Source organism: Rosa chinensis, chromosome 1 (assembly GCF_002994745.2).
Source record: "Rosa chinensis cultivar Old Blush chromosome 1, RchiOBHm-V2, whole genome shotgun sequence".
In the NCBI taxonomy this organism is placed as follows: domain Eukaryota; kingdom Viridiplantae; phylum Streptophyta; class Magnoliopsida; order Rosales; family Rosaceae; genus Rosa; species Rosa chinensis.
This window is the reverse complement of record NC_037088.1, coordinates 29,470,021-29,495,975: the sequence shown is the minus strand read 5'-3', so window position 1 is coordinate 29,495,975 and position 25,955 is coordinate 29,470,021. Positions and strand designations below refer to the sequence as shown.

The window sequence follows — 25,955 nt, the reverse complement described above, 5'->3', positions numbered from 1 at the left end:
TTACAACAGTGTTTTTGGCTATTGCTAAGAAAGAACAAAGAGGTACGGTTTAAATGAGGCAGTTACAATTTAATCACAAGGAAGCTCAGAAGTTGATTGTCTTTTTGGGTCCTCCATGTGGCTGGATCCTTCGGTTCTACAAGGACAAGTGCAAGGCATGCAATATACTTAACTAGGACATGACATTAAGCGTGAACTCAACTTGTTTCAATGGATATATAAAACCTCATCAAAATTAAAGAAACATTGGCAGGTTGACCTGAATATGTACGTGTATATATTCTAACCAAGTTCACAAGTAAATGCACTCTTGAGAGAAAGAAGCTAGCCTCTTTCTTTTGCTTGATCTAATTTGCTCAGCGTAGGTTTCTATTCCTCCTATAGGCATTGCTCATGGCAACTCCATCGGATCAAACCTCCAAGCACATCATCCCCCTTGACTTTAACTCAGTGAAGTCGGTGCCGGACTCGTTTGTATGGCTTCAAACCAATGCCATTCAATCCAACGACGGGTTATCGATACCTGTTATCGACCTCATGGATCCAAATGCCCCGAAACTCATAGTTGAGGCATGTGAGACATGGGGTGTTTTCCATTTGAAAGACCATGGCATTCCAACAAAGATTATGGAGGACGTCAACTCTGAGGCTCGAAAATTGTTTGATCTTCCCATCGACCAAAAACTGAAGGCTGTACGATCTCCCGATGGGCAGAGCGGATACGGAATCGTCCCAATGCAGTCCTTGTTTTCCACCTTTATGTGGCATGAAGGGCTTACCATCCTTGGCTCTGCAATTGATCATGCTAAGGTGCTGTGGCCTAATGACTATCAACAATTTTGGTATGTACAAAATTTTAACAAAAATTACACTTCACTTCCCTTAGTCGAAACCATTTTCTACTTTCATCACATAACTTTCATTTGGAAAATGTCAATATATAAGCATTTAATAATTTTAGTCTAATCCTTGATACCGTCAAATTTTTAGACAAAAATTTAGCATGTGTGACAGCATAAAATGCCAACACAAGAGATTAATTAACATGAATTGATATGCTGTAATGACGAGCTTCGGTTGAAATAATTGACAAGGTTAAAATTAGAAGAATTTATGTCCAGATTAAGAAATTCATCATTAATTACTTCATTAGCTTACACCGTAGTTATTGATTAAAATTAATGAATTATCAAATAATGACTTTTGACTGTTTTTGTAGTGACATAATAGATGATTATCAGAGGCAAATGAAGGCATTAGCCGAGAAACTAATGCGCATCCTCTTCAAAGCCTTGAGCATTCCTCTAGAAGATGTGAATTGGTTTGATGATCCAACTAACAGCAGTGGCTGCAATCTGGCTTTACAGTTGAACTCTTACCCTCCATGCCCCGAACCAACCCGGACCTTGGGTCTAGCCCCGCACACAGACACCTCCGTTGTAACCATACTCCGAGCTAAAACCAGCGGTCTCCAAGTCTTCAAAGACGGAGTTGGGTGGATTCCGGTGGAACCGAACCCCGATGCACTCATCGTGAACCTTGGTGATTTCACCCGCATTCTATCCAACGGTCGATTTATCAGTGTTCTTCATCGTGTGGTGGCGAAACCGATCCAACGCTACTCAATGGGATACTTCTTTAGGCCCCCAATGGATTTTGATGTGTCACCACTTCTGTCGAAAGATTTGGGTCAGGGACATGTTCCTCGGTATCGCCCAGTCACAGCAAAGGAGTATCTTGCTCTGAAGGCCAAGCATCTTGAAAAAGCATTTTCTCTCATTGAAAATTAGATGGCCGACTTATATATAGTATTATCCAAATAAAGGCAATAAGTATATTGCAATGAACATGCATAAACCTTTCCATTTGCTGTGTAATTGTGTTATATTTCTCTCTATCTCTGACTCATGGAAATGGTTTAGATCTACACAATTTTCAGAACCTTATTTAATATTTTAATTCGATAAATTTTAATGTATGTTCAATCCTTTTTTTGGGGTTACTTTATTTAGAAATCAGTTTAATTAATTAGATTAAAAGGCACAAGTTAAGGAGATCTGCTTAGGTGTATTCATGCATCAAAGTTTAGGGTGATTTGTATATTATACCTCTAATTGAAATTTTAAATTACAAATTTAAATCAAACAATAATTGGTAAACAAATTATCAAATTTTAAGGTGTTTTGTATTTTCTACCTCTAATTGGAATTTAAACGAAGAAATAATGATTAAATAAATATAAAATTTTGGTGAGAAAATAAAAACATACAATATAAATTAGTCCCTGTTCAAGTAAAACCCTAATTTGTGTTTGACCCAAACTCTACGTTACTTGCTCTAGTGGTAATAAAGTTAAATTAGAATGATCTAGATTCCTATTCAATGTACGATTACTTTCCTTGTATGATTGAGATTTTATACATTGTAATCCTCTATATAAAGAGGCCCTATTATCAATGAGAATACACAGCAATTTCCTCTAAATTTCAGTTTCTCTACAACACGTTATCAGCACGAAGCCCTAATCCTGAAACCCTAAATTGATAGCATCCAAATCCCAGAAACCTCCGCAGCCCACCTTGAAGCTCTCAGTTCCAGGAATCTAGAACTGGCGGCCCCACCACCAGAACCGGCTGGAAAACCACCAAACAGGCCCCCGGAAGTGACGAAAATCCGCCTGCCCGGTTCAAAGGCTTCCTCACCGCCTCCTGCAGCCATACTCCACCAGAAGCCTCCACCTGATCCCAGATTGATGGAACCGGAAAATTTAATCCCGGAACCGACCTGAAGTCACTTGAACTGGCCGCTAGAAACGACTGCAACTGAACCGGCAGAAAAGAAAAAAAAACAGGAGGCAGAAGCAAAGCCCAGTAGATTAGCCCTTGGCCCAGAAGCAGGCCCTCGACCCAAATCACATCAGCAACCCACTGACATCAGCTCAGAACCTGATCCACGTCAGCGTCCGCGTCAACACCCAGTCAGCACACAGTCAGCGCCCAGTTAGCAAGCCACGTCAGCATTGTCAACACCGGTCAACCTTTTTCCGGCGACTTTTTCCAGTCAAATTTGCCGGCGATCTATTTCGAGGTATTTTTTACTAAACGCTCCCTTTTTTTTAGAGTTTTTAAATTTAATTTCTCTTCTTTTTCGGGGACTTGCAACCTCCCTTCTTCTACCCCCCTTTCTTTATCATAGGGGAGACCAAATTAAGCCGAACTGTGGGGGTTCGTGCTCACTCCAAGCTTGGAGCTTGTAGAGTTCTCCAAACTTAGAGTTTGTTGAGATAAAACGATCAACCGCAAACATCATTGTTTCGATCTAATCCAACCCCTCTTGGAATCGAATTTCTTGGAAGCGACTACGCTCTGAAATTCCTAATTTCTTGGAAGCGACTACGCTCAGAAATTTTATTTGTTTTCGTGGTAGCCTTTTTCGCTCCGAAACTAACCCTAATTTCTTGTTCTCTTTCAGGATGAGTAACCTGAACAAATTAGACTTTGCTCCATTGGGAACAACTGGCTCTGAATATCACAGGTGGGTTCGTGATATCCGCCAGCATCTCAAGGCCGATGGAATCTTGGATACGATTCTCGAGCCTAGCTAGGACGTGCTAACTGTTGAGCAAGCTCAAGCTTTGGAAGCAAATATAGCAGCCTTAGAGGCAAATAAAGCGAAAGCTATCATCCTAATGACTCGTCATATGGATGATTCGCTCCAGTACAAGTGTATGAATGAAGAAGACCCCAGAAGGCTGTGGGTCTCACTCGAAGATAGATTTGGCAACGTCTGTGACTCCCTGTTTCCTGACCTAGAAGTGAGATGGCATAGCCTCCGCTTCTGTGATTTCAAGTCAGTTCTTGACTACAACTCGGAAGCAGTTCGCATTAAATCCTTAATGGAATTTTGTGGTAAAGAGATCACAAATGCGATGTTGATTGAGAAGACTCTATCTACTTTCCCCGTCTCTGCATTGATGATTGCTAAGAACTATCGAATCGATGTTACTGCAAGACGAATCACAAGGTTTCATGAGCTCATTGGAGCTATGAATGTCGCTGAAAAGCATGACAACATCCTTGTGAAGAACTATAATTCGAGATCCATGGGAACATAGCATATTCCGGAATCCAATTATAGTCGCGCCCCAAAGAGAGGGCGCCAAGAGCGAAACCCTAATCTTAGGAATACATTTGGACGTTCTGGTCCATATAATCGCTTTACTTGGGAAGGTAATCGCCAAAATAGGCGAACACGGAACCGAAGAGGTAAACGTGGAAAGAGAGAGGGAGGCAATGCCTCTGGCCATGTTTGTGGCGCCACCAACACTAAGAGCCATCTAAATGACACTTTTAAAGCGCCTCAATCAATGGAGTTTGAGCAAAGAGATGTATGTTCTCGATGTGGAGTGTCTGATCATTGGGCACACATTTGTATAGCTCGTGAAGAAATTGTCACCGCCTACAAAGCATATTGTGAAGCAAGAGAAGCTCACTATATGGAACAAGAAGATCAAGAAGATGACCTAGAGTGAAGGGTTGAAGACTACAAATATGGCTGGGATCAATAGATCGCCAATTCTGTTTAAGTCTTTATTTTTCCAAGAGATGTAATAGGCAATTGCCATATATTTTTGTAGTAAATGCCAATGGTTTAGCTTTTCTTCAAAGTAGGCTCACTCAAAGTAAGTGTGATGTCTAGGAAAGTTCTGAGATTAGTGGTACTTAAGCGAGCCTTGCTCCACCGACATCTCTCTACTCACCTGGTCACATTTATTTTGGAATTACCGAAAGAAGTTAGACGACTACCATTGTTTTGCATTAGCTATCATTTTGGATTAGATTTTGTTTAGTCAAAGAGACAATGATGTAACTCCGTTGGCTTATGAATAAAATTTCAAGTTCTTTACGACTCCATTTTGATTCTGAACATATGACTTTTGTGACTACGATGGTTGGGCCATCAGTATTAATTCAAGGACATGGAATAGCCCAAGTTCAACTTGCCAAATGACATCTTAATTACTGTCACAGAAACTCTCTACGCTTCTAGGGCGAATCACACCTATGAATAGCCGACGGATTCCATGCGAAAACGCATGTAGAGAACGGAAATGAGTTCCTTTGCAATACCTCTAATGATTGTGAATAAAGGCGCATCTTAGAGAAGTTTATGTGTCTCTTTAGTGGACTTTATGTCACTATTAGAGCTATTAAATCCAATAAAGTTACGAAAGAATTTCTCTTGGATTTAGACACATATTAGCTTTGTCACGACAAGATAGGTCATCCTGGTCATGATATGATGATTCGTCTACTAAAGACTTCACATGGACATCATTTCTTTCGAGCGAAACGAAGCATTAATCAAAAGTTGATTTCTGAACTAAGTGTGACCGACGCAGCTGCCTAGGGCACCGCCTCCGTCCACCACCAGCCTAGGGCTAGCGCAATCCCTATCCATAACGCCATGGATAGCGTCCATCATGGTGATGGCGCCCCAGGTGATGCTGCAATCACCAACTTGCTTCAAATAGCGTTTCAGACGCTCAGGCCTAACCAAAATACTCATTGGTTGCTTCTAAAGCCTCTCGCTCGTTTTACAAAGCCCGTTCCTTAGGGAAATTAGGACTAAGACCATCCTATGCAAAGGAAATGAACATACTCATTCTGTTCTTACATAGAATCCATGGGGATTCTGTGGATTGATTCAACCAACTTGCGGACGCTTAAATATTTCATGATGTTGGTTGACATGCAAACACGCTGGTCACGTGTTGTGCCATTGTCCACCTATAAATGTTGCTTATGCTACACTCCTAGCACATACCATATGACAACGGGTTCACTCCCCGGATCATCCTATTCAGTCAATTGGATTTGACATTTCTAGAGAGTTTACATCGAAGACTTTCGATGGTTATTGCATTGGGACTGATGTTGGACATCATATTCCCATGAACACACCCAAATGGTCTCGCAGAAACGACTACGATGGTAGTCCGGACATTGGTAATGTGCACCAATACATCCGCTTGGGGTGATGCAATATCACATGCAGCTATGCTCATTCGTCTACGACCTACCGCCACTCAATCTACCTCTGCGTTACAGCTAGTGACTGTGTATAAGAATCGTACTTACGCATATTTGAGTGTGCCACTTATGTGCCAATTGCATCGCCACAGCACTCTATGACAGGTCCTTACAGATGAATGGGCAACTACGTTGGATTTAAGACTCCAACAATCGTCCGCTACTTAATGCCTTTGCATGGCGATCACCTTACCGCTAAATTTGCGTATGTCACTTTGATGAGACAGTTTTCCCGTCGTTAGGGGGAGATAAGAACACGAATGTTCAACAGGAACGACATGAATTGTCGTAGTCTGTCCCCACTATGTCTCATCTCGATCCCCGTTAAAGCGACGAGATCACACAAATATGCTGCAAACAAGCCTGCAAGGAAGGACGTCCCTATGAGAGGACGTAGCTCCACCCTACACAGAGATAGGCATGGCTCCAACGCCAAAGAGAGTGGCACTCTGGCATTATAGGCCATGACCCCAGCTAGGATGCGTGGGAGGCCCGTGGGTTCGAATGATACTTTGGCACATTCCAATCCTTGATCATCAAGACTCAAAATCCGTCTCATGAGAATCTTCCGGGTTATAGTTATCGTTGGGGGACGCCTCAACGTCAGAACCTATTCTTGAGAATATAGAGCTCTATGAAAATTACACTAGTGTACATGAGATGTGGGATAGAAACTCCATCATAATTGATGATGTAGTTGCACATTTCTTTGCGCATGAGTTTGTTGAGTCATATGATATCGAACCACGCTCCGTTGATGGATGAATGCCAACGTGAGAGATTTAGCCTAAATGGAAAAATGCGATCCAGGTTAAGATGGATTCTCTAACGAAGATGAAGGTTTTCAAGCTAGTGATGCCGACACCTCCTAACATAAAACCTGTTGACTAATGGGTCTTCGCTAGAAAGCGTAGTGAGAAAAAGAGATGGTATTCTCGCCTTATGGTGCAAGGCTTCTCATAAAACGCCCTGAAATCGACTACGATGAGACATATTCTCTCGTAATGGATGTCATTACACTCCACTACCCTGTCAGTTTGGTAGTTTCCGAATAACTGAACATGCAGCTTACAAATGTGGTCACTACGTATCTCTATAGGGATCTAGATACAGAATATGCATGAAGGTTCATGGTGAACTTCATTTACCCAAGTCAAGTGGCTCTAGACCACGGAGCGCGTTTACAAAGAGGTTGAAACGCTCGCTAAAATGACTACTTGATTGGGAAGGGATATGCCCACGCGTTTCCATAACAAGTTTCTGATTCCATCGCGGTTCATGTTGGACATGATCTTCATTAGAAGCCTTTAAAGAGTTAAGGGAAATCGCTGAACACTTGAAATCCGATTTTGAGATGAAGGATTATGGGAGAACACGATTATGTCTCAGTTTGGAACTTGAGCATCGTGTCGATAGATGCTTAGGCATTTTGACAAGGTCAAACCTTCAAGCACCCCCATGATCGTCCGTAGTCTCGATCCTGAAAAGGATCCTCTTCGTCTAAAGGATGATGACGAAGATGTGCTAGAGGCAGAAGTGTCTTCCTTGAGTACAATAGGTGCATTATTGTACTTAGCTCAATGCACAGGACCGGACATCTCATTTGCCATGAACTTGTTAGCTAGATATAGCTATGAGCCAACGCGACGGCATTGGATTGGTGTAAAAGATATCTTTCGATACTTGAGATGTATGATTGATATGGGCTTGTTCTATCCCTACAGAAAGATAATGGATTCGGACCCATCACACACCAGGAACGCCACCAACACTGGCCTGCGTCCATTATCCCCATCCCAAAACAACATGTGTTTTGGAAGGTTTTGCTGATATTGGGTATCTCTGACCCATACAAAGGTCATTCCCAAAATGGTTAAGTGTTCACCATGGGTAAAGACCGTGATATCTTGGAGGTCTACAGAAATAGACCCTAGTCGCTATATCTTCGAACAATGCAGAGATTATTGCTCTTCACGAAGAGGTTCGTGAATGTATATGGATTGGATCCATAATTACACATGTTCGAACAATTATGATTTGAAGTCTACCACAGATGAGCCTACGAGCATTTAGGATAATGCTGCTTATTTTGAACAAATGAAGCAAGGTTACATCAAAAGTGACAACACCAAGGATAATCAGCAATAACAGACTCTCCTCAAATACCAAAGTGAACTTGGTTCGATCTGAGGATAATGTGGCAGACTTGTTTACTAAGTCATTGCCCAAATCCACGTTCAAGAAACATGTGGCAAGAATTGGCTTACAAAAATTATATGAACTCCCATGATCGTAGTCATCAGGGGGAGACGCATACATCATGGGGAGATGTCTACATGTTCACCTCGAAACATGAAGGGTGTGTTGTGCTCTTTTTCCCCTTCGACCGAGGTTATTTTTGTCCCACTGGGTTTTTGTTACTCGGCAAAGTTTTTAATGAGACAACGAGAAAAGCACCGCATTTGGGCAACACAAGGGAGAGTGTTCAAGTAAAACCCTAATTTGTGTTTGGCCCAAACTCTAGGTTACTTGCTCTAGTGGTAATAGGGTTAAATTAGAAGGATCTAGATTCCTATTCAATGTACGATTACTTTCCTTGTATGATTGAGATTCTATACATTGTAATCCTCTATATAAAGAGGTCTCTATTATCAATGAGAATACACAGTGATTTCCTCTCAATTTCAGTTTCTCTACAGCAGTCCCATATTTTTAGATAGAATTAATCATGAATTCATGCTCTTGGAGAAACCATTTTTTTTTTTGGTGAATATTCGATGGGATTAGAGCATAATCTGTAATCAGTTTAGAGTTTTTAATTCTTTTGTTTTATATACACATCCTTATTTACTACATACACACCTCAAATTATTTTTGTCTATATTCTTCTTTAAACTTCCTCTTCTACCTTTTTTATTAGGAAAAATTTATTTTACACATATCCAAACATTAAAATATTTGTATCTACATATCTATCGGAACTTTGAAAAGGAAGATATCTGAAATATTGGGGATATAGAAGAAAATATATCATTTTTAAAAGAATCAATTTATTGGAATTACATATAAATACATATGAATGTCAACTTCTTCTACATCCAAAAAGAGACTCTAAGTGGTTGAAAAGCCGCTCACTGGTCTACGTAAATGTAATAATCAGACCAAAACATATGACCCATATAGTATGAATTGTAGTGATGAACATGATAATTATAGATCTCTTTAGAGTTGCCGACTGTTTCTCCTATAAGTGGATTATAACCCAATAGTCTGTTCTCTTTGTTTGAAACTTTAATATAATTGAGGCCAATCCCCTATAATTGAGAAAGATGAAGTGAATGAGTTACTTTTTGAAATTGCGTCATCATTAATTCTCCTTGTCCAGATTCGTCTTCATGAAATTTCTCCTCACTTAAATTCCACTCCTCACTTGGATTTTCCTCGAAGGGAATACTCCTCATCCAAATTTGCTTTGAGGAAATGTCTCCTCACCCATATTCGCTTTGAGGAGATCTCTCCTCATACAGATTTATATTTAGAAAATTACTTCTCACACAAAATTGTGCCTTGAGGGTATTTATCCTCACCTAGATTCACCTTGAGGGGATTTCTCCTCACCCAGATTTCCCTTAAGGAGATCTCTTCACACAGATTTGCATTTAGAGAATTACTGAGTCATTTCTATTTTTTGTTTTTTTGTTTTTTATCAGATTTTACAGATATTTCCTCACTTTATCAGGGGTATATCCCAAAATTCTTCACCTTATTGGAAATATATCTCAAATATCTAATATATCGGAGATATTTGACGATGTTGGAGAAATTTCGAGGGAAACGGTAAAAGATAAGATTTTAACCTCTTAAGATATATCAGCCCGTCTAAAAAGGGAGAAATCGAGGGATATATCGGAAATATTGCAGATATTTCAATCCTTGCACATATCTAATTACTTTATACTAAAAACCTGATACTATTATATGACCTTCGATGTACGCCCATCACTCACTGCATGTTCTTCTAGTTTCATAGAATGTGAGAACACAAAGGTTCTGGAGTGAGGCTAAAGGAGCAAATATACAATTGATCTTCACAACTATAATCAAATTATCATACAAACACAATTAATAGAGTGAGGAATTGAGGAGGTACTTCTTGTTGTCAACATTTGTTTAATAATCTACCAAACATATTAATCCAATTGTTGTATTATTCTCTGTTTATGTGTGGGTCAAAATCAACCCAAAGATGTGAAGATTGAAACCTAAAGATGGACTCTGTTCCATCCAATTTACATTCAATAATGTGAATAACTGGCAGCATCAAAGGTGAGCGGTATGGTAGAGGTGTTGCGAGACGAGGTGGACGGTGGTCGGTCTAATGAATTGATGTAGAACTTTTAATTGATTTAAAAGATGAAGTTTAAAAGAAAAATTGGATAAAAATATAAGTAAATGGATATGCGTAAATAAAATTTTCCTCATAACAAAGAAGAGCAGAAGAGGAAGTTTAAGAAAGATGATGGAAAAAAAAAAAATTGGGTCTATATCTAGTAAATAGGGATGTGTATATAAAACTTCTCTTTTCACTTTGCGAATAAATAAAAACCTTTACATTTATAAATTACTAATGAGAGTACGTAACATGTTAAAATAAGGGTGTGGCTATAACATGTTAAAATAAGGGTGTGCCTATTTCTACCACACCATATATTTTCTTAATTCACTCTACTAATATTTGAATGGGTGGTTCTAGTTGGACCCGATCCAAATTTGATATTTGGATCTCCAATTTTTTTTCCAATTATAAATAGAGTTTGTCAAGTCATATAAAAAGACAAATAAGGTCAAAGAGAGAAAAAATGAATATATATATATATATATATATATATATCTTCTTACCTCCCCTGAATATAACATTCAGTCATTCAGTTAATTATTTTTCCCCATAAGTTCCTTTTATTGCCTATATAGTTTTATAATTTGGGTAAAGCTATGATATGTTATGTGATACCCCAGAAATTCTAAATTATTTTCCGAGGATTTTCCGAAATTAATTTTATGGTTATTGGTCGGTTTCGTGGCTCGTGGATGGAGCGGAAGTGTTTCGGACGAATTAATTATTTGAAAAGTATGGTTTTAGGGGAGTGCAAAGGTTGACTTTTTATACGGTGGGATTCTCCGAAAACTTCCTTCACGAAAGTTGTAGAGCGCGTCGATACGAGTTCGTGGACATGTGGAATGCATCAATCGGAGTTCGTATGAGAAAGTTATAAGCGTTTGAAAATTTGGAAAGTTCTATATATAGGGGTTTCCGTTTTCGGAAATTTCCATTTTTATTTTCGGAAGTTTCCAAAACCAGAAACTCTCTGTTCTCTCTCCTCACCCGCAACTGACCTGACCCGTACCCGGTGATCCGACTCGGCCGAAACTCGTAGCTCCGGCGACCTCTTCCGGTGAAACTCTCTAGATCATATCGTCTCCACCGTGTGCTCCTCTCTGTGGTGTCCTCTAGCATCGATTCGTAACGGCGACGGGGAAGCGAGGCGGTGAACTTTGGTGCAGTCGGACCCGATCGGTTCTCCGATCTCTGACGACGGCGGGGCTTCAAGTTTCCTTGGGTGAGTTCAGAGGAGCCTCCTTGATCGATCTATGGTGGTTGTTTGGATCGATTCACGTGAAACGTGGTTCAACTCAGATTGAACAGTAATCCACGGGTTGTGAGGTAGTTTTCGACCCTTTATGCTTGTTTTCTTACTTCGAGCTAGTTATGAAAATTCACAAGCATGCTTAGATGAATAGCTTTGATGTTGGTAGTTTTGGGAAATAATGAGTTTTGGCCGGCGGCGGTGCGCCACCGCCTGTGGCGGCATTCCGGCTGTGTTCTAGCCATCTAGGGGATTGTTTCTAGTATTATATATGTTCTACTCATTGATACGAGCGTTTCGATATATAATATGTAGATTGGAGTTCGATTGGATTTGTTATGATTTTTACCGTTTCATATCGGTTAATTTATTCAATCCGTGAGGATCCGAGCGTTTGATCGACTTGTGGTTTGGACACATCGATCGTGGAAGTGTTCCGGAGACTTTGGGAGGTCTCGGAAGTGGTTTCGCCTCCATTGGCGTCACTTTGGGAATTTTGATTCGATTTAGGGTTTCGAACGTTATTCATTGTGTTTCAGTGACTGAATCAAGGCTGTACTTCCTTAGGTGTTTGACAGAGGGCGTTTTGTAAGCAGTCTAGTAGTTTGAAGATGCAGCGAGAGTTTCGAGGTGAGTAATCTCACAAGGTTCATTAATGAACGGAATACCGTTATTGGTTTGAGAGTTATTTATTAACTGCAAACTATAGCTGGTATTAGTAGACATTCCTGAGCGGATGACTACGTATATATATTTACGTGAAATATATGTTTTGGTGGATTTGTGGATTTATGGAAACAATATGCATGAATGATGTGTTTTATTGTTTGTGATCGATGTGACTTTTCGGAAAACAAATGGTGGGAAATGGTATTTCTATTGTTTTGAAAAGTGTTTGATGACTTGAGAGTCACAGGTTGTGATTTCTCCTTTTAGTTTGATTTAACGTTTTGATCCGACGACCGGTGGTCTGAGGATGTGAGAGTCACAGGTTGTGATTTCTCCTTTTGATTTGATTTAACGTTTTGATCCAACGATCGGTGGTCTGAGGATGTGAGAGTCACAGGTTGTGATTTCTCCTTTTGATTTGATTTAACATTTGGGGTCCAGTGCGACTCGTTTAATGTTTTGATCTGAAGGTCAGGTTGGCCTAAGGATCCGGGGTTGCAGGTTGCATCCTCATGGCAATGTTATATCGTAAGGTTGAACCTTGGCCGGGTGACAGGTTACAATTCAGTTAGAGCTCTAGTCTGTCTGCCATCGTACCTTATAGATCTAAGTAAGTTACTTAAGACTCCTGGGTACATATTTTGTCCAGGTTTGACCTATTTGATGTTTTGTCCAGGTTAGATTAAAGAATCATATTCTATTTGTTAGGTTAACAATAAGTATGATTTATGTGTGTTGATACTTTGTCCAGGTTGGACCGACTTATTGGTTTGTCCAGGTTGGACCGATTTATTGCTTTGTCCAGGTTGGACCGATTTGTTGTTTTGTCCAGGTTGGACCGATTTGTTGTTTTGTCCAGGTTGGACCGATTTGCTGTTTTGTCCAGGTTGGACCGAATTGTTGTTTTATCCAGGTTGGATCGATTTATCATATTTGAATTGTTAGGTTAACGATTTATATGATTTTGTCACGGTGTCATTTTCGTTGTTTCTTTTGGGAAAAGAGTATTGTTTTGGGAAGCATGATATGTTTTCTTTATTCGCGAGTTGAAAGGTTTTCTTTGTTTTTGGCGTGAGTTGTGCATGTGTGTTTTGAGTTACTCATACGGGCTTGCAAAAGCTTACCGGGTTTGTTGTGTGATAACCCGGTACACTATTCAAACGGTGTAGGGGTTAATCCTGCAGGTTAGGATAATCGAGGTTGAAGCGGAGATAGCGCCCTTGCAGCTCTACGGTAGGAAGCCATTTTTGTGACTTTACCGTTGATAAGGACTTTCGTTGTGTAGTTAGCTCTGAGGAGCATTTACGTTTTATTTTGTTGTTGACAATTTAATTCGCAAGCATTGTAATATATGACTCTATGGAGCAGGTCAATATTGACATAGTGGGTTCAGGGCATCAATATGTACTTGGGTTAAAAGGAAAAAAGTTTCTAGGTATTTTGTATTGATGGCTGAACGTTTCACGCATATATAATTATGGGATTGTATATCGATTTTTATTTGTGTTAAAAATCAGGGGCGTGACATGTTAACATTTCTCATACATCAACTATTTTTACCCCTTTAAGGACTCATGTTACCACTTTGAGGACTCATATGAAAACTAAGAAAATTTGCCACTTTAAGGACTTATGTTACCACTTTGAGGACTAATATTACTATTTCAAGGACTCATGTGGTAACTAAGAAAATTTACCACTTTAAGGACTCATGTTACTATTTTAAGGACTAATATTACTATTTTGAGGACTAATTTTACCACTTTTAAGGCAATTGTATGCATGTCATACATTAACACATTGTAGAATTTTCCTTATAATTTACTTAAAACAATTAAGTAAAAAGAATAGTTTCTATAGATAGCCCATCATTTAATACAAAAGTAAATTCAAAATAATCTTTGAATTTTTTTTAAAACTAAATTCATTGAATATTATCATATAATTGTTACTCAATCTTCCAACCCAAAACCCTTGAAATCCTTCTTTTAACAAATTCAAAGGGATTCCAGCAACATATCAAGATCGAGAACCAACTCTCTGATTAATTTTAGTAGAGGATAAACCTACTCATAAGAGAGGGATATCACGTGATTTTGATTCATTTTTCTTCTCATGGTTGAAGATACAGAAAAAAGAAGAGTAACAAATTTTTTTTTTTTTAACATATTGTTGTATCTCATGCTCAAGGATGTTTTAGTAAAATAAAGAGGTCTACTTAGCTTTTCAAGTATTCTAAAAAGTAAATTAGAGGTGTACTAAGTTAATGCATGGCTTCATGATTTTTGGTTCCATCAGGTCAAAAAGGGCCAAAACAAGTGTCCAGGAAAGCAACGTGGAAGCCTCCATCTGCAGGTTGGCTCAAAGTCAATTTTGACGGTGCATTCTCAAAACAAACTCATATGGGTGGTGTTGGAGTTATTATTAGAGACTCAGAAGGCTCTTGTATGTGGGGGGGGGGGGGGGGGGGGGGGGGGGGTGGTGTTGGCATGTTGAAAATGTTTACTCCCCATAACGGATAGAGGCAATAGCAAGGAGGACAACTGTGCGTATGGTACAATAAAAAAACCTAGCACCTATATCCTTTGAGACGGATTCTTTGAACTTAGCTTGTTTTGTAAACCAAAGATCAGGTTCAATTACTTCTACTTATGGAAGACTGTTTGCCTCAAAATCGTCTCGGCCAAAATGAGGGTCGAGGGACTTGTGGTTGAATCATCCTTCTGAAATAGCGCGGGCGTGCCAACTCGTGGCCTATTGGCCGAGTGAGGTTTAGATATGACTTGCGCTTGTATCTGACTGATTTCAAGTGATTGTAGGCCGAGGAAGGAACCCTCTCGACTGTTAGGTTCTAAAGCCTCTATTGCAAGGACTTCGGTTAGGAGTCAATCCTGATCGGGATCTTCTATCACGTTCACTTCTTGGGTAAACTCAAAGGTTCGGGTGACAAGCGAGAGATCTATCGGTTGATGGTACTCGCAAATTGACTTGATACACATTTACGCAAGCGTACGTATCTTTGTCAAGATAGAGAAATATTATGCCCAAAGTTTATCGTACCACGGGGATTAGTGGCTAACCTACAATCCTTGGGTAATCGGAAATAAAGACACTTAGCAAACAACAAAAAGAAAAAGAAAATAAATAAAAATGTTAATCTAAGGCACCAAGCCTTAGCAATGCTCGGATTTGATTTTCACCAAAGCCTAATCAAAACTAAGAGCCTAGTGATGAATATTTACAATGAGTTGGAGTTCAATATTTTGAGAGTTGATTTTAGATTAACAAAATGTAATGAAATGTAAAGCAATGAAATGTAAAGCAATTAATAAAAATGAAAATAAATTAATAAAAGTGTAACCAAATAAATGGGAATGTCGGGTGTTAGGGAGGTTCCTTCACCCAAATTCTATGTTTCGGAAGCTAATATAATGTGGATGCAAATCCCCACTTTGGCGGTAGTCGTATCCAAGGCGGTTCAAGGCTCAAGGTCCGAAATTCCCTTTCATGGTATTCCTACTCCGGTTCAAGGGCCGTAGGAACTCACTTGGCATGAATTAGAGCCGGTTCAAGGGTCACTAATTCACATCAAGAGGCGTAGAGATCGAGGAATTAGACTACTAAGCAACCCGCCCGCGCAATCACGCAACGGGTGTAAATCACCATGCTTATAACCCCTCGAATACGAAATTGAAGGTTTCTAGCTTAGGAATTAGAGGGGGTCAAGCCTCTAATTCCGTCCTAGACATGCTCAAAATACACATCCTAGAGTTGACTAGGCTCCTAGACATGCATTTTAACCCAACAAAAATAGATATAAACATCCATCATATGAAAATTGAATCATTAATTACATTAAATTAAACATCTTTTACACAAAATTTGGGTTAGAGACACAACCCTAACCCCCAACAAGAAAATTACTCACAACCCATAATCATAGACATCAAGATTACAAAATTGAAAGAGAAAAGAGTATAGAAATCTCTACTATTAGAAATGGAAGCGCCTGTTTTGGTGTCAACAGCTTCACCAAAAAGTGAACTCCGCATACTACCCATCATATATGAACAGTTCGACTTAAATGAAAAACATGAAGGAAGGCTAACAACGTAAAATACAAAAAAAACAATTGAGAAAAAATAAATACGGAATGCTTAGACGAAAACAGAAACTGCCAGCAGTTTGCACGATCTTCCAGAAGAACGACTGCCCGGACGCACGATTGGAGACAGAAGACGAACGTGGGAGATGATCGGAGTAGATATGGCTTCATCACCATTCACCCCACTCTCAATTTACGGTTCATATAAAAGGAGGGAAGGGAAAGAGGAGCAGAGCAAAATCAAACCCAGAAAGAGGAAGAAATTAGTACCAAAATCGGTGATTCCAGATTCACCTAGCCAATTGTTATTGGGTAATTTTCAGATTTCGTTTTCCATTGATTTGGGTATCCTATTTCTGACAATTTTGCGGATTCACTTCGGGTCAGGGTTCATAATTGTCACTGGATCTTTTTCAGATTTTGATTTTCATATGCACTTTTTGGATTTTGATGGGTTTGTGTAAAATTTTTACGGTTTTGATTTTCTTGCTTTAATGGCGGAGACTATGGCTAATGAAAAAAAGAAAAAATTTCAATGGATTGTGTATATTCTCTGGGGTTTTTGTTTTTTTTTTTTTGGGGGTTGATGATTCTCTGGCAGGTACACAGTGATACTGGCATTGATGCAAGAAGTCGCTCACTTCTTCAGAACAGAGGTAGGCCTAAATCTATTGACTATGTTTTGTTTAGCTTAACATCTTTTCTGGGAAAGCAAAAGGGAGGCGTGATAAAACCAAGGCAGAGATCATGATGGTTTCAATTTGTTATGGCATTGAATATGATCGATTTAGATAGAATTCATATTAATCGTTAAATATATTTATGATCTCTCCCTGATTGAATTTGTTATGGCATTGTCTTCCTTCCCTGATGTGCCCATTGTCATTTCTGGGTTTCAAATATTCTTTTCTTAAATATTCTGTTCATTTGTTTTTATTCAGACGTATTTGATGCTCTTTATTTATTTATTTATTTATTTTTAAAATTTTCCTTCTTTTGTTTCAAACAGCCAAGAGTGAGTGGAATCATGTTCAGTTTGAATGAAAACTTGATTTGAGGAGTAATCAGCCATTGGTAATATCTCTGTTTCACTTCTGTTAATATATGCAATCTGTTCTTACTGTTTTCGGATATCATTATGAACCCTCAATGAAATTTGTGCATTTCAGACTCTCCCTTTTGTGTTGCATATTCCTGATCATTGGTTCCAGATCACTTTTTCCTTCGGTTTGCTCAGGTATGTTTGGCTCTCCTCCTCCTTTCGATGGTTTTTGCATATTACATGATTATCCATTGTCATTGCTTTTTTAGTTTCTTTAATTTTTCCTCAGTACTCCGTACTTCATCTCAGTTGGCTTTGTTTGGGTGTGTGCAGTTGTTCTTCTTCTACTTAAAAGGGATAGTGGGCCGAGAAGTGACCGTGGAGCTCAAGAACGACCTTGCGATTAGGGGTACTCTTCACTCTGTCAATCAGTGTGCCTCAATTCTCTCGGCTAATTTACTCTTTCTTACGTGCCAGTGTGATGTATGTATTCTCACTTTTAGTGCCTTGCTTAAGAACACAGGGGTCATATTTGTTATTTCAATCTGACCAAGAAGAGATTGGGATATAGTGTTTAACAGTTACATTTTCGAATCCCAATATCTATGCATGCATGTTTTTAATATTTGGTTACCTCTTAGTGATTGTTCATTTCATGTGTATGATGTAAGTATTGCTGGAAGCACCACAGTTGCAGGTGATGTTTTGTTTTAGGGCCCTTTGTTTTATTTGGCTTCTTTGTGAAGAGATCATGCATGATCTTCCATGTCTTTTTTTTTCAGCTAAATTTGGTTTTGTGACTAAGATCATACTGCCACTTTTTCAGTTGAATAAAAAAGTCTACATTTTTTAAATATTTTGTACTACTGTTCTTGGAACTGCAGAATTGGGTTATTGAATCAATTGTTGCACTAGAAGGTCAAGGTACAATCCTTTTTTGTTATTTTCTTTTGGTCGTTTACCTCTTTTTTTTTTGGCTGATTCTCTTTTGGCTTAGTTAATTATGGCTTTCATCTTTACAGATTATTATGGGCCAGGTTCCTTCATCACGCTCTCACACACCTGATGACGACCAGGTAGCTTAGCATTATACTTGCTTCCTTTGTTAGATAAAAGTCTAATAATTGATAGGAACCATTTTTTCTAATAAATTTTGTGACTTAATGTGGTTTACCATATAGGGACCTAACCGTATTCATGTACAAGAGGCAGAAAGGCAGAGTAGAAATAATCCCCTGGGAGAGACAAGACAATCAATGAGTTCTTCACAATCTATTTAATCACACTCTTCCCGGCCCAACGAAGACCGGGTAGATTTCTATTCATTTCATTAGAGTAAAACAATTGATGGGAAAACTTTTTAAATTGAATTTGTTCTCTATTTATATTAATACAGTGTACGGTGCAGGGACACGCTCAGCTTCATGCATTGGAGGCTGAAAGGCAGCGTAGAAATAATCGTCAAAGAGAGAGACGACGATTATTGAGTTCTTCGCAACAAGAGGAAAGTTTAGCCCAAAGACGTGCCAATTATCAAAGACAACAGCAAATTGAGGCCACAAGTGCATCAAATCAAGTGGAAGCAATGGCCGGTAACTTACTGAGTGCATGTTCTGAAACACAAACATCTTCAACGTATTGTATATGTGTTTTGCACAATTTTCTTTCTACTTTCATGAACAAAAATATTATTCTATATATGTAGGTTGGAAAAATCAACAGTTTTGATAGAAATATTGTTTTTTTTTTCAAGAATTTTTTTTTTTTTGGTAATACTTTAAAGAAGAATTTTAGAACATTGAGAATTTGTCACCAAACTTCCCCAAAGAGGGAAGAATTGAAATCATAACTAAAAAAGAAAATTATATTAGCAAAAGGTGGACTCCAACCGGGTAAATGTGTATGCATAAATGCCATATTAAAATGGAAAAGTAATGTGAGAAATTCGCATCCATTAATTTCTCTCACTTTTTACAGACCAATGTTTTATCAATGTTCAAATAATTTAGTACATGAAAATCATAGGTGTTGAACAACAAAATCATGCTGATCACCAAAGTACACCACATTTTGAAAGAGAGAATCAAAGAGCGAGATGGCGAACAAGTCAAAGCATTTGGCGGGCTTCAATGAGTTCAATACAACATGATGAGTATTTAGCACGACGACGAGCCAATTATCATTGTCATTGCGGGCAAACATCAAATGATGAGGATAATACCCAAGTTCCAAATAGAATACGCTTAAGCCATATAAGGCAATTAGCGCGGTCAAATGGATCCCAAGTGCCTGGTAATGGAGCTAATCAAAATGATACGAACAATGGTGATCACATAGCGGTCAATGAAGGTAAGAAATGACAAACATCAATGTATTTTCAGTATTGTTTCAGTAATGAAACTGCAATTGTTGATGTTTGTTTTTTTTTCCCATAATAGGAACCTCTGAAAATTCTAGAATGCGCTTGAGTCATATAAGGCAACTAGCACGGTCAAATAGGTCGCAAATGCCTAATAGTGGAGTTAACCAAAATGCTACGAATAATGAAGATCACATAGTGCTCAATGAAGGTAACAAATTTAGTATATTAAATATATTGTTGATAAATATATTGTTTTAGTAACTAGCACAATTATTGACATCGATTTTTTTTTTTTAACAGGAACCTCTGAAAATGTCATTCCTCAAAATAGCATGACCTATAATAGCAGTGTTTTCCAAGTACGTCTTAGAGCTAAAGGTTGCAGATCTCATAATTGTGCTCGGAATTTTCATGAGAACATTGGAATCACAAAATATCATTTACCTGCACCAAAAATATGTCCACATTGTCATGCCCGCTAGTTCTATCATGAGAGCAAAGATATGTGTTGCTTGAATGGGAAAATTGTAATTCCTCCAGTTCAATCTCCTCTAGAAATGCCGAGCTATTTTCTGCAGAAACTCCGAGAGGCGCCCATTTTAGGCAGAATATCCGTGCTTATAATCATGTATTTTCATTCACATCAATGGGCGTGCATGTCGACCAAAATCTAGCGACTGGTGGTGGCACATTCACTTTTCGTGCTCAAGGATCCATATATCATAAGATAGGAACTCTTCTACCAAATGAGGATAACAGACCAAGATTTCTACAACTGTATATATATGATACAGACCATGAAATACAAAATCGTATGGTAGAGAATAAATCATTGCATAGAGATGTACGTGGTTGAAACTATACAAGAAATCTTGAATCGGCATAGTCCATTTGTGCGGACACTTCATCACCTAGCACAACGCGAAGATTTGGAAACTTGTAGACTCATCATTAGAGAGCAACCTGCAAACCAACGTCAGTATAGTTTGCCTACAGAGTCTCAGGTTGCTGCAGTAATAGTGGATGCAGATGATGCAGAAAATCTCAGAGGTCGTGATATTGTAGTACAGACAAGAGAGGGTCAACTTTTAAATGTCCAAGACTGTGCGGGCTACTCTGATCCTTTACAATATCCATTGCTTTTACCTTATGGCACATATGGATGGGATGTGAATAGTCGGAATAATAATGGTACAAAATTGACGTGTCGTGACTATAACGCATATATTTTGCAGGTTAATAAACCATTCTTCATCCTCTTATTGTGAATAAATTAACATAATACGTTAATTTAATCATCGTGTTAATTGGTAAATTTTATCATTTCAGATTCGTCCACATGATGAATCAATTTTACTTCGAGGAGGCCGCCTGTTACAACAATATGTCGTCGATAATTATGTGAAAATTGAGACACAAAAGCTGAGATGGATTCGCAGTAATCAAGATACCCTGCGACGTGAACTTTATAATGGACTCCAAGACTCGCCAAATGCAGGTGAAAACAATGCAGGTATGAACTTTATTATTATTATATAACTATAAACTTTTATGTTGACTTTAGTATGCTTAAAAACAGGTGTTTAACCCCACTTACAATACCAAAACAGGTAACATTGGTCGCAGAACTATTTTGCCTTCCTCATTTATTGGTAGTCCACGTGATATGCACCAGAGATACAAAGATGCAATGGCTTTGGTCCAAAAATACGGGAAGCCAGATATTTTTCTCACAATGACATGCAACCCGAATTGGGAAGAAATAAAGGTAGAGTTATTACCGGGTCAAGTGGCACAAGATCGCCCAGATTTATGTACCCGGATTTTTCGTGCCAAATTTGAAGAGCTGAAGGAAGACGTTATCAAAAAGGGGGTCTTAGGTACTGTTGTTGCACATGTTTATGTCATCGAATTTCAAAAACGTGGTCTCCCACATGTTCATATGCTTCTCATGTTAAATGACGATGATAAGTTGAATAACCCGGATGATTATGACCAAATTGTTCAAGCTGAAATACCAAGTTAAGATGAAGAACTGGAGTTATACAATGCCGTATTGAGGCACATGATACATGGTCCATGTGGAGTACATAAGCGTAATGCCCCATGTATGAAGCGTGGGAGTTGTAAACGAGGTTATCCTAAGCCCTTTTCAGCCAACACATTTCAAGGGAATGACTCTTATCCCATTTACCGTAGGCGAGATGTTCACCCAAATGCGGAATCTGATTTCAATCAAAGCAGACAAGTAGATAACAGTTGAGTTATTCCGTACAACCCTTGGCTACTCACAAAATATGATTGTCATATCAATGTCGAAGTCTGTTGCAGCATTAAGAGTGTTAAGTATTTGTACAAATATGTCTACAAAGGTCCAGATAGAGTAACATTTGAAGTTCGACCCGAAGCTAATGAAGATGAAATAAGGAATTTTGTTGATGCGAGATGGGTTTGTGCACCAGAGGCTTTGTGGAGAATATTCAAATTTGTAATGAATCGTATGTATCCTTCAATGGAACGATTACAAATTCATCTTCCAGATAGACAGAGTGTTTTCTTTAATGCCAATGAAAAGGTAACAGATGTTCTCGCAAATGATAGAAACTCAATGACGATGCTCACAGAGTTTTTTACTAAGAACATGTATTATGAAGGTGCGCGCCAATACTTATATCGAGAGTTTCCTGAAAGATTCAGATGGATTGGCAAACATAAGACATGGGAGGAAAGGCAGACTAACCAAAAAGTAATTGGTAGAATATATACGGTATCTCCTTCAGAGGGAGAAAAGTTCTACTTACGTGTTCTTTTGAACCATGTTAGAGGGCCTACATCATACGAGGATTTAAGGACAGTAGATGGCATCTTGCAACCAACATTTAAGAAAGCGGCTGAACAACGAGGTCTGTTAGAAGATGATGATAGTATCCGACAATGTTTACATGAGGCTTCAAGCATACATATGCCTTCATCTTTAAGGAGATTGTTTGTCACTATCTTGGTTTATTGCTAGCCTCATGGGGTACGAAGTTTATGGGATGAATTTTACCAATTTATGATAGAAGATTATGCTTCTTCAAGCACTGCAGTCAGTGCACGTATCACAAACAGACTTTTACGAGACTTAAACGAATTGCTGGTGCAACATAGTAAATCTGTTTGTGATTATGGTTTGCCTGAAATGGCTGAAGATTATGGTGAAGATTCATTAATGCCTAGGCTAATACAGGATGAAGTTTCAATTATCATTCCTCAAGAAGACTGCGATGCAGTTCATCACTTGAATGAGGATCAGACATTTGCATACAACGCAATAATATCTGCTATTGAGTGCAATGACAATGCCATATTTTTCGTTGATGGTCCAGGAGGGACTGGAAAACATACTTATATCGTGCATTTTTAGCAACCTTGAGAAGCAATGATCATATTGTACTGGCAACAGCAACTTCTGGAATAGCAGCAACAATAATGCCTGGTGGGAGAACGGCACACTCCAGGTTTAAAATTCCACTCAATCTTGATGCATCTTCTACATGCTCTATTAGTAAACAATCTAATTTAGCAGAGTTGATACGAAGATTATCAGCGATTATTTGTGATGAGGTACCAATGATGCATAGATTTACATTTGAAGCTCTTGATCGGACTTTTAAAGACATACTAGGTGTTGATTTGCCATTTGGGGGCAAAGTGATTATTTTTGGGGGAGATTTCTGACAAGTTCTGCCCGTTGTCCATAAGGGTACAAGGTCTCAGATGGTCCAAGCCAGTCTGGTTAACTCTTCATTTTGGAAAGATGTGAGGATTCTTCATTTGATGCAAAATATGAGATCCATCAATGATCCAGAGTTCTCAGAGTTTTTACTTAATGTTGGTAATGGAGAACAACCATCTAGGGTTGAAGACATGATACGATTACCGTTGTGTATGGCCATACCATAGGAGGGTGAAGAGTCAATCAACCGATTAGTTAATGAAGTTTTTCCTAATTTGGAATCTCATGTAAATGATGCAGCGTACATGGTTGAAAGGGCAATAATCACTCCAAAGAATGATGATGTTGACGTGCTTAATGAGATGATTATAAAGCAATTTCCAGGGCCTGAATGGATCCTGTACTCTTTCGACTCAGTTGAGGATGACACCAGAAATATGTACCAACAAGAATTCTTAAATTCAATTTCACCTTCTGGTATGCCCCCACATCAGTTAACTATAAAAAAAGGTGCTCCCATTATGCTTTTGAGAAATATTGACCCTACGATGGGATTGTGCAATGGTACACGATTGACTTGCCGTGGATCATATAACAACCTTATTGACGCAGAGATTTTAACTGGTCAATTTGCTGAAACTAGAGTATTCTTACCAAGAATATCTCTAAAGAGTGCCGAGAGTTCTGGACTCCATTTTGAGATGACAAGAAAACAATTCCCTGTAAAGTTGAGTTTTGCACTTACTATAAATAAATCACAAGGGCAAACGATACCGAATGTTGGCATCTACCTTCCAGATCATGTATTCAGTCATGGGCAGTTATATGTCGCTTTATCACGAGGAATTTCAGAGGATACCACCAAAGTGTTAGTCAAGAAAGGTTCATTTGAAGGCGAGGAAGGGGTGTTCACAACAAATGTTGTTTATAAAGAGATTTTGCTTCCTTCAAGTTAACGTCATCCAATAATTGGAGCAAATGTGTTGCAGTAAAGGAATTATCTAACTTCATGGTATGTACATCACTTAGTAAATCCATTTCACTTTGTAGTAAAAAACCAAACACACTATCTTATGTTTTGTTATTTTTTTTCTATTTTTTTAAATAATTTTCTGTTCTTTGTACTCTCAATTTGTAGTTTGGGCAACGACTGATGACAAATGGGTGGCTGAGATGGAGTTGATTGGAGCATGTGGACTTTACTTTATCGAACAAATATGTATATAGGCACTTTGTGGAAGTTTCTTTTTAAAAAGTACGTTTCGATTGTAAAGCTTTGTATATATCGGTGCATGTTTTATGTTTGTTACTAATGGATTGCTAAAGACATATACAATATTTTATAATATCTGTACACGAAAAATAGGAGTTAGGTAATATGCAACACAGAAATTATATTGCACTCATAAGTAACATTTCAAACATGCGTAGCAAGAGAGGAAGGACAATACGCACGCGCGAGCGTGGCCCTTCCCCACGCGCATCGCCCGTGCAGGAAGGCTAGTGTAGGAGAAAACAAGGGTAGCCACAATTAGCTAGAAAGCTAACATGACTATCCTTGAATTATAACTCTCACAATTACCCAAATCTTGAATCTTGTAGAGGAGAAGCCTTTGATGAATTCTTAAAGTTTTGGGTGAGTAAATCTTTCAAATCTCAAAATAAACTAAAGAAAAGATGGAAAAATGGTGAAGAAAGATGGGGAAGAGAGCAGCCCAAAGGGTTGCCTCTATTTTGAGGTGGTGCGGCTACTATTCGTGTTAGAGAGGAATGAATAGTGTTGGAGCTATATATACATTAGGGGGGCACTTTGTACCGAAAATGCGGTTACCGACCCGAACCGAACCTAAAAAGCGGTTCGGTAACCGCACCTAACTAAAACGGTGTCGTTTCATGGTCACACCGCACCGAACCGCATAAAAGCGGTTCGATTGCGGTTTTGGATCATAAACCGCCCGATTTAAACCGACCCGCACCGAATTTGTTTTAATTACATTTTATGTATTTATTATTTCTCTATTGATGGAAATGTTGGTTTTTAATATATAAGAAATCCATTTCTGTTTAGGTTTTTAGTTTGTAATAAGTTGCTATGTTTGCTTGATCATTGATATATATATATATATATATATATATTATATATATATGAGTTTGTTAAGTGTTCAAATATGGTATTTCTGCAAGTTGCTTGATATTTGGGTGACATTTGCCAATTTGTGTGAACTCTAAATGCATTCAAAATTTATTTATGTCTTATTGAAACTGTTAGGTAAAAATAAGCATGATTTTGGCCCTCTCTTTCTAGTTGAAATTAATAAATTG

The 25,955-nt window shown here is 38.5% G+C and overlaps 3 protein-coding genes and 1 long non-coding RNA gene across 6 annotated transcripts; all 4 read left to right on the top strand.

Moving 5' to 3' along the window:
* Window positions 1–393: 393 nt before the first annotated feature.
* On the top strand, window positions 394–1,790 carry LOC112164610 (gibberellin 3-beta-dioxygenase 1). Its single transcript, XM_024300866.1, has 2 exons — window positions 394–842; window positions 1,220–1,790. Exons 1-2 carry the CDS (start codon window positions 394–396, stop codon window positions 1,788–1,790), a joined length of 1,020 nt encoding a protein of 339 aa, XP_024156634.1.
* Window positions 1,791–16,531: 14,741 nt separating this feature from the next.
* Window positions 16,532–19,736, top strand: LOC112182651. Of its 3 annotated transcripts, XR_002929519.2 has the most exons (9): window positions 16,534–16,823; window positions 17,113–17,167; window positions 17,521–17,585; window positions 17,681–17,748; window positions 17,887–18,477; window positions 18,576–18,629; window positions 18,735–18,863; window positions 18,962–19,145; window positions 19,579–19,736. It is a non-coding gene; the product is annotated as an uncharacterized LOC112182651 (long non-coding RNA). The 3 variants fall into 3 exon arrangements; XR_005804732.1 differs by having other exon boundaries at window positions 16,532–16,823; window positions 17,887–18,629; XR_005804733.1 differs by having other exon boundaries at window positions 16,533–16,823; window positions 17,121–17,167; window positions 17,887–18,629.
* Window positions 19,737–20,757: 1,021 nt separating this feature from the next.
* On the top strand, window positions 20,758–21,941 carry LOC112164604. Its single transcript, XM_024300856.1, has 3 exons — window positions 20,758–21,150; window positions 21,245–21,428; window positions 21,526–21,941. Exons 1-3 carry the CDS (start codon window positions 20,758–20,760, stop codon window positions 21,939–21,941), a joined length of 993 nt encoding a protein of 330 aa, XP_024156624.1.
* A 2,129-nt stretch (window positions 21,942–24,070) lies between these two features.
* LOC112189475 (ATP-dependent DNA helicase PIF1-like) lies at window positions 24,071–24,589 on the top strand. The gene has a single exon (XM_024328817.1). It carries the CDS (start codon window positions 24,071–24,073, stop codon window positions 24,587–24,589), a length of 519 nt encoding a protein of 172 aa, XP_024184585.1.
* Window positions 24,590–25,955: the final 1,366 nt, after the last annotated feature.

What these genes read in the sequence shown, in the direction of transcription:
- LOC112164610 (XM_024300866.1), top strand. Translation starts at nt 394, where the DNA reads ATGGCAACTCCATCGGATCAAACCTCCAAGCACATCATCCCCCTTGAC. An exon ending in AATGACTATCAACAATTTTG is followed by an intron (nt 843 to 1,219) that starts GTATGTACAAAA and finishes CTGTTTTTGTAG; the next exon opens with TGACATAATAGATGATTATC.
- LOC112164604 (XM_024300856.1), top strand. Translation starts at nt 20,758, where the DNA reads ATGTACGTGGTTGAAACTATACAAGAAATCTTGAATCGGCATAGTCCA. An exon ending in ATAACGCATATATTTTGCAG is followed by an intron (nt 21,151 to 21,244) that starts GTTAATAAACCA and finishes TTATCATTTCAG; the next exon opens with ATTCGTCCACATGATGAATC. An exon ending in TGCAGGTGAAAACAATGCAG is followed by an intron (nt 21,429 to 21,525) that starts GTATGAACTTTA and finishes ATACCAAAACAG; the next exon opens with GTAACATTGGTCGCAGAACT.
- LOC112189475 (XM_024328817.1), top strand. Translation starts at nt 24,071, where the DNA reads ATGTACCAACAAGAATTCTTAAATTCAATTTCACCTTCTGGTATGCCC.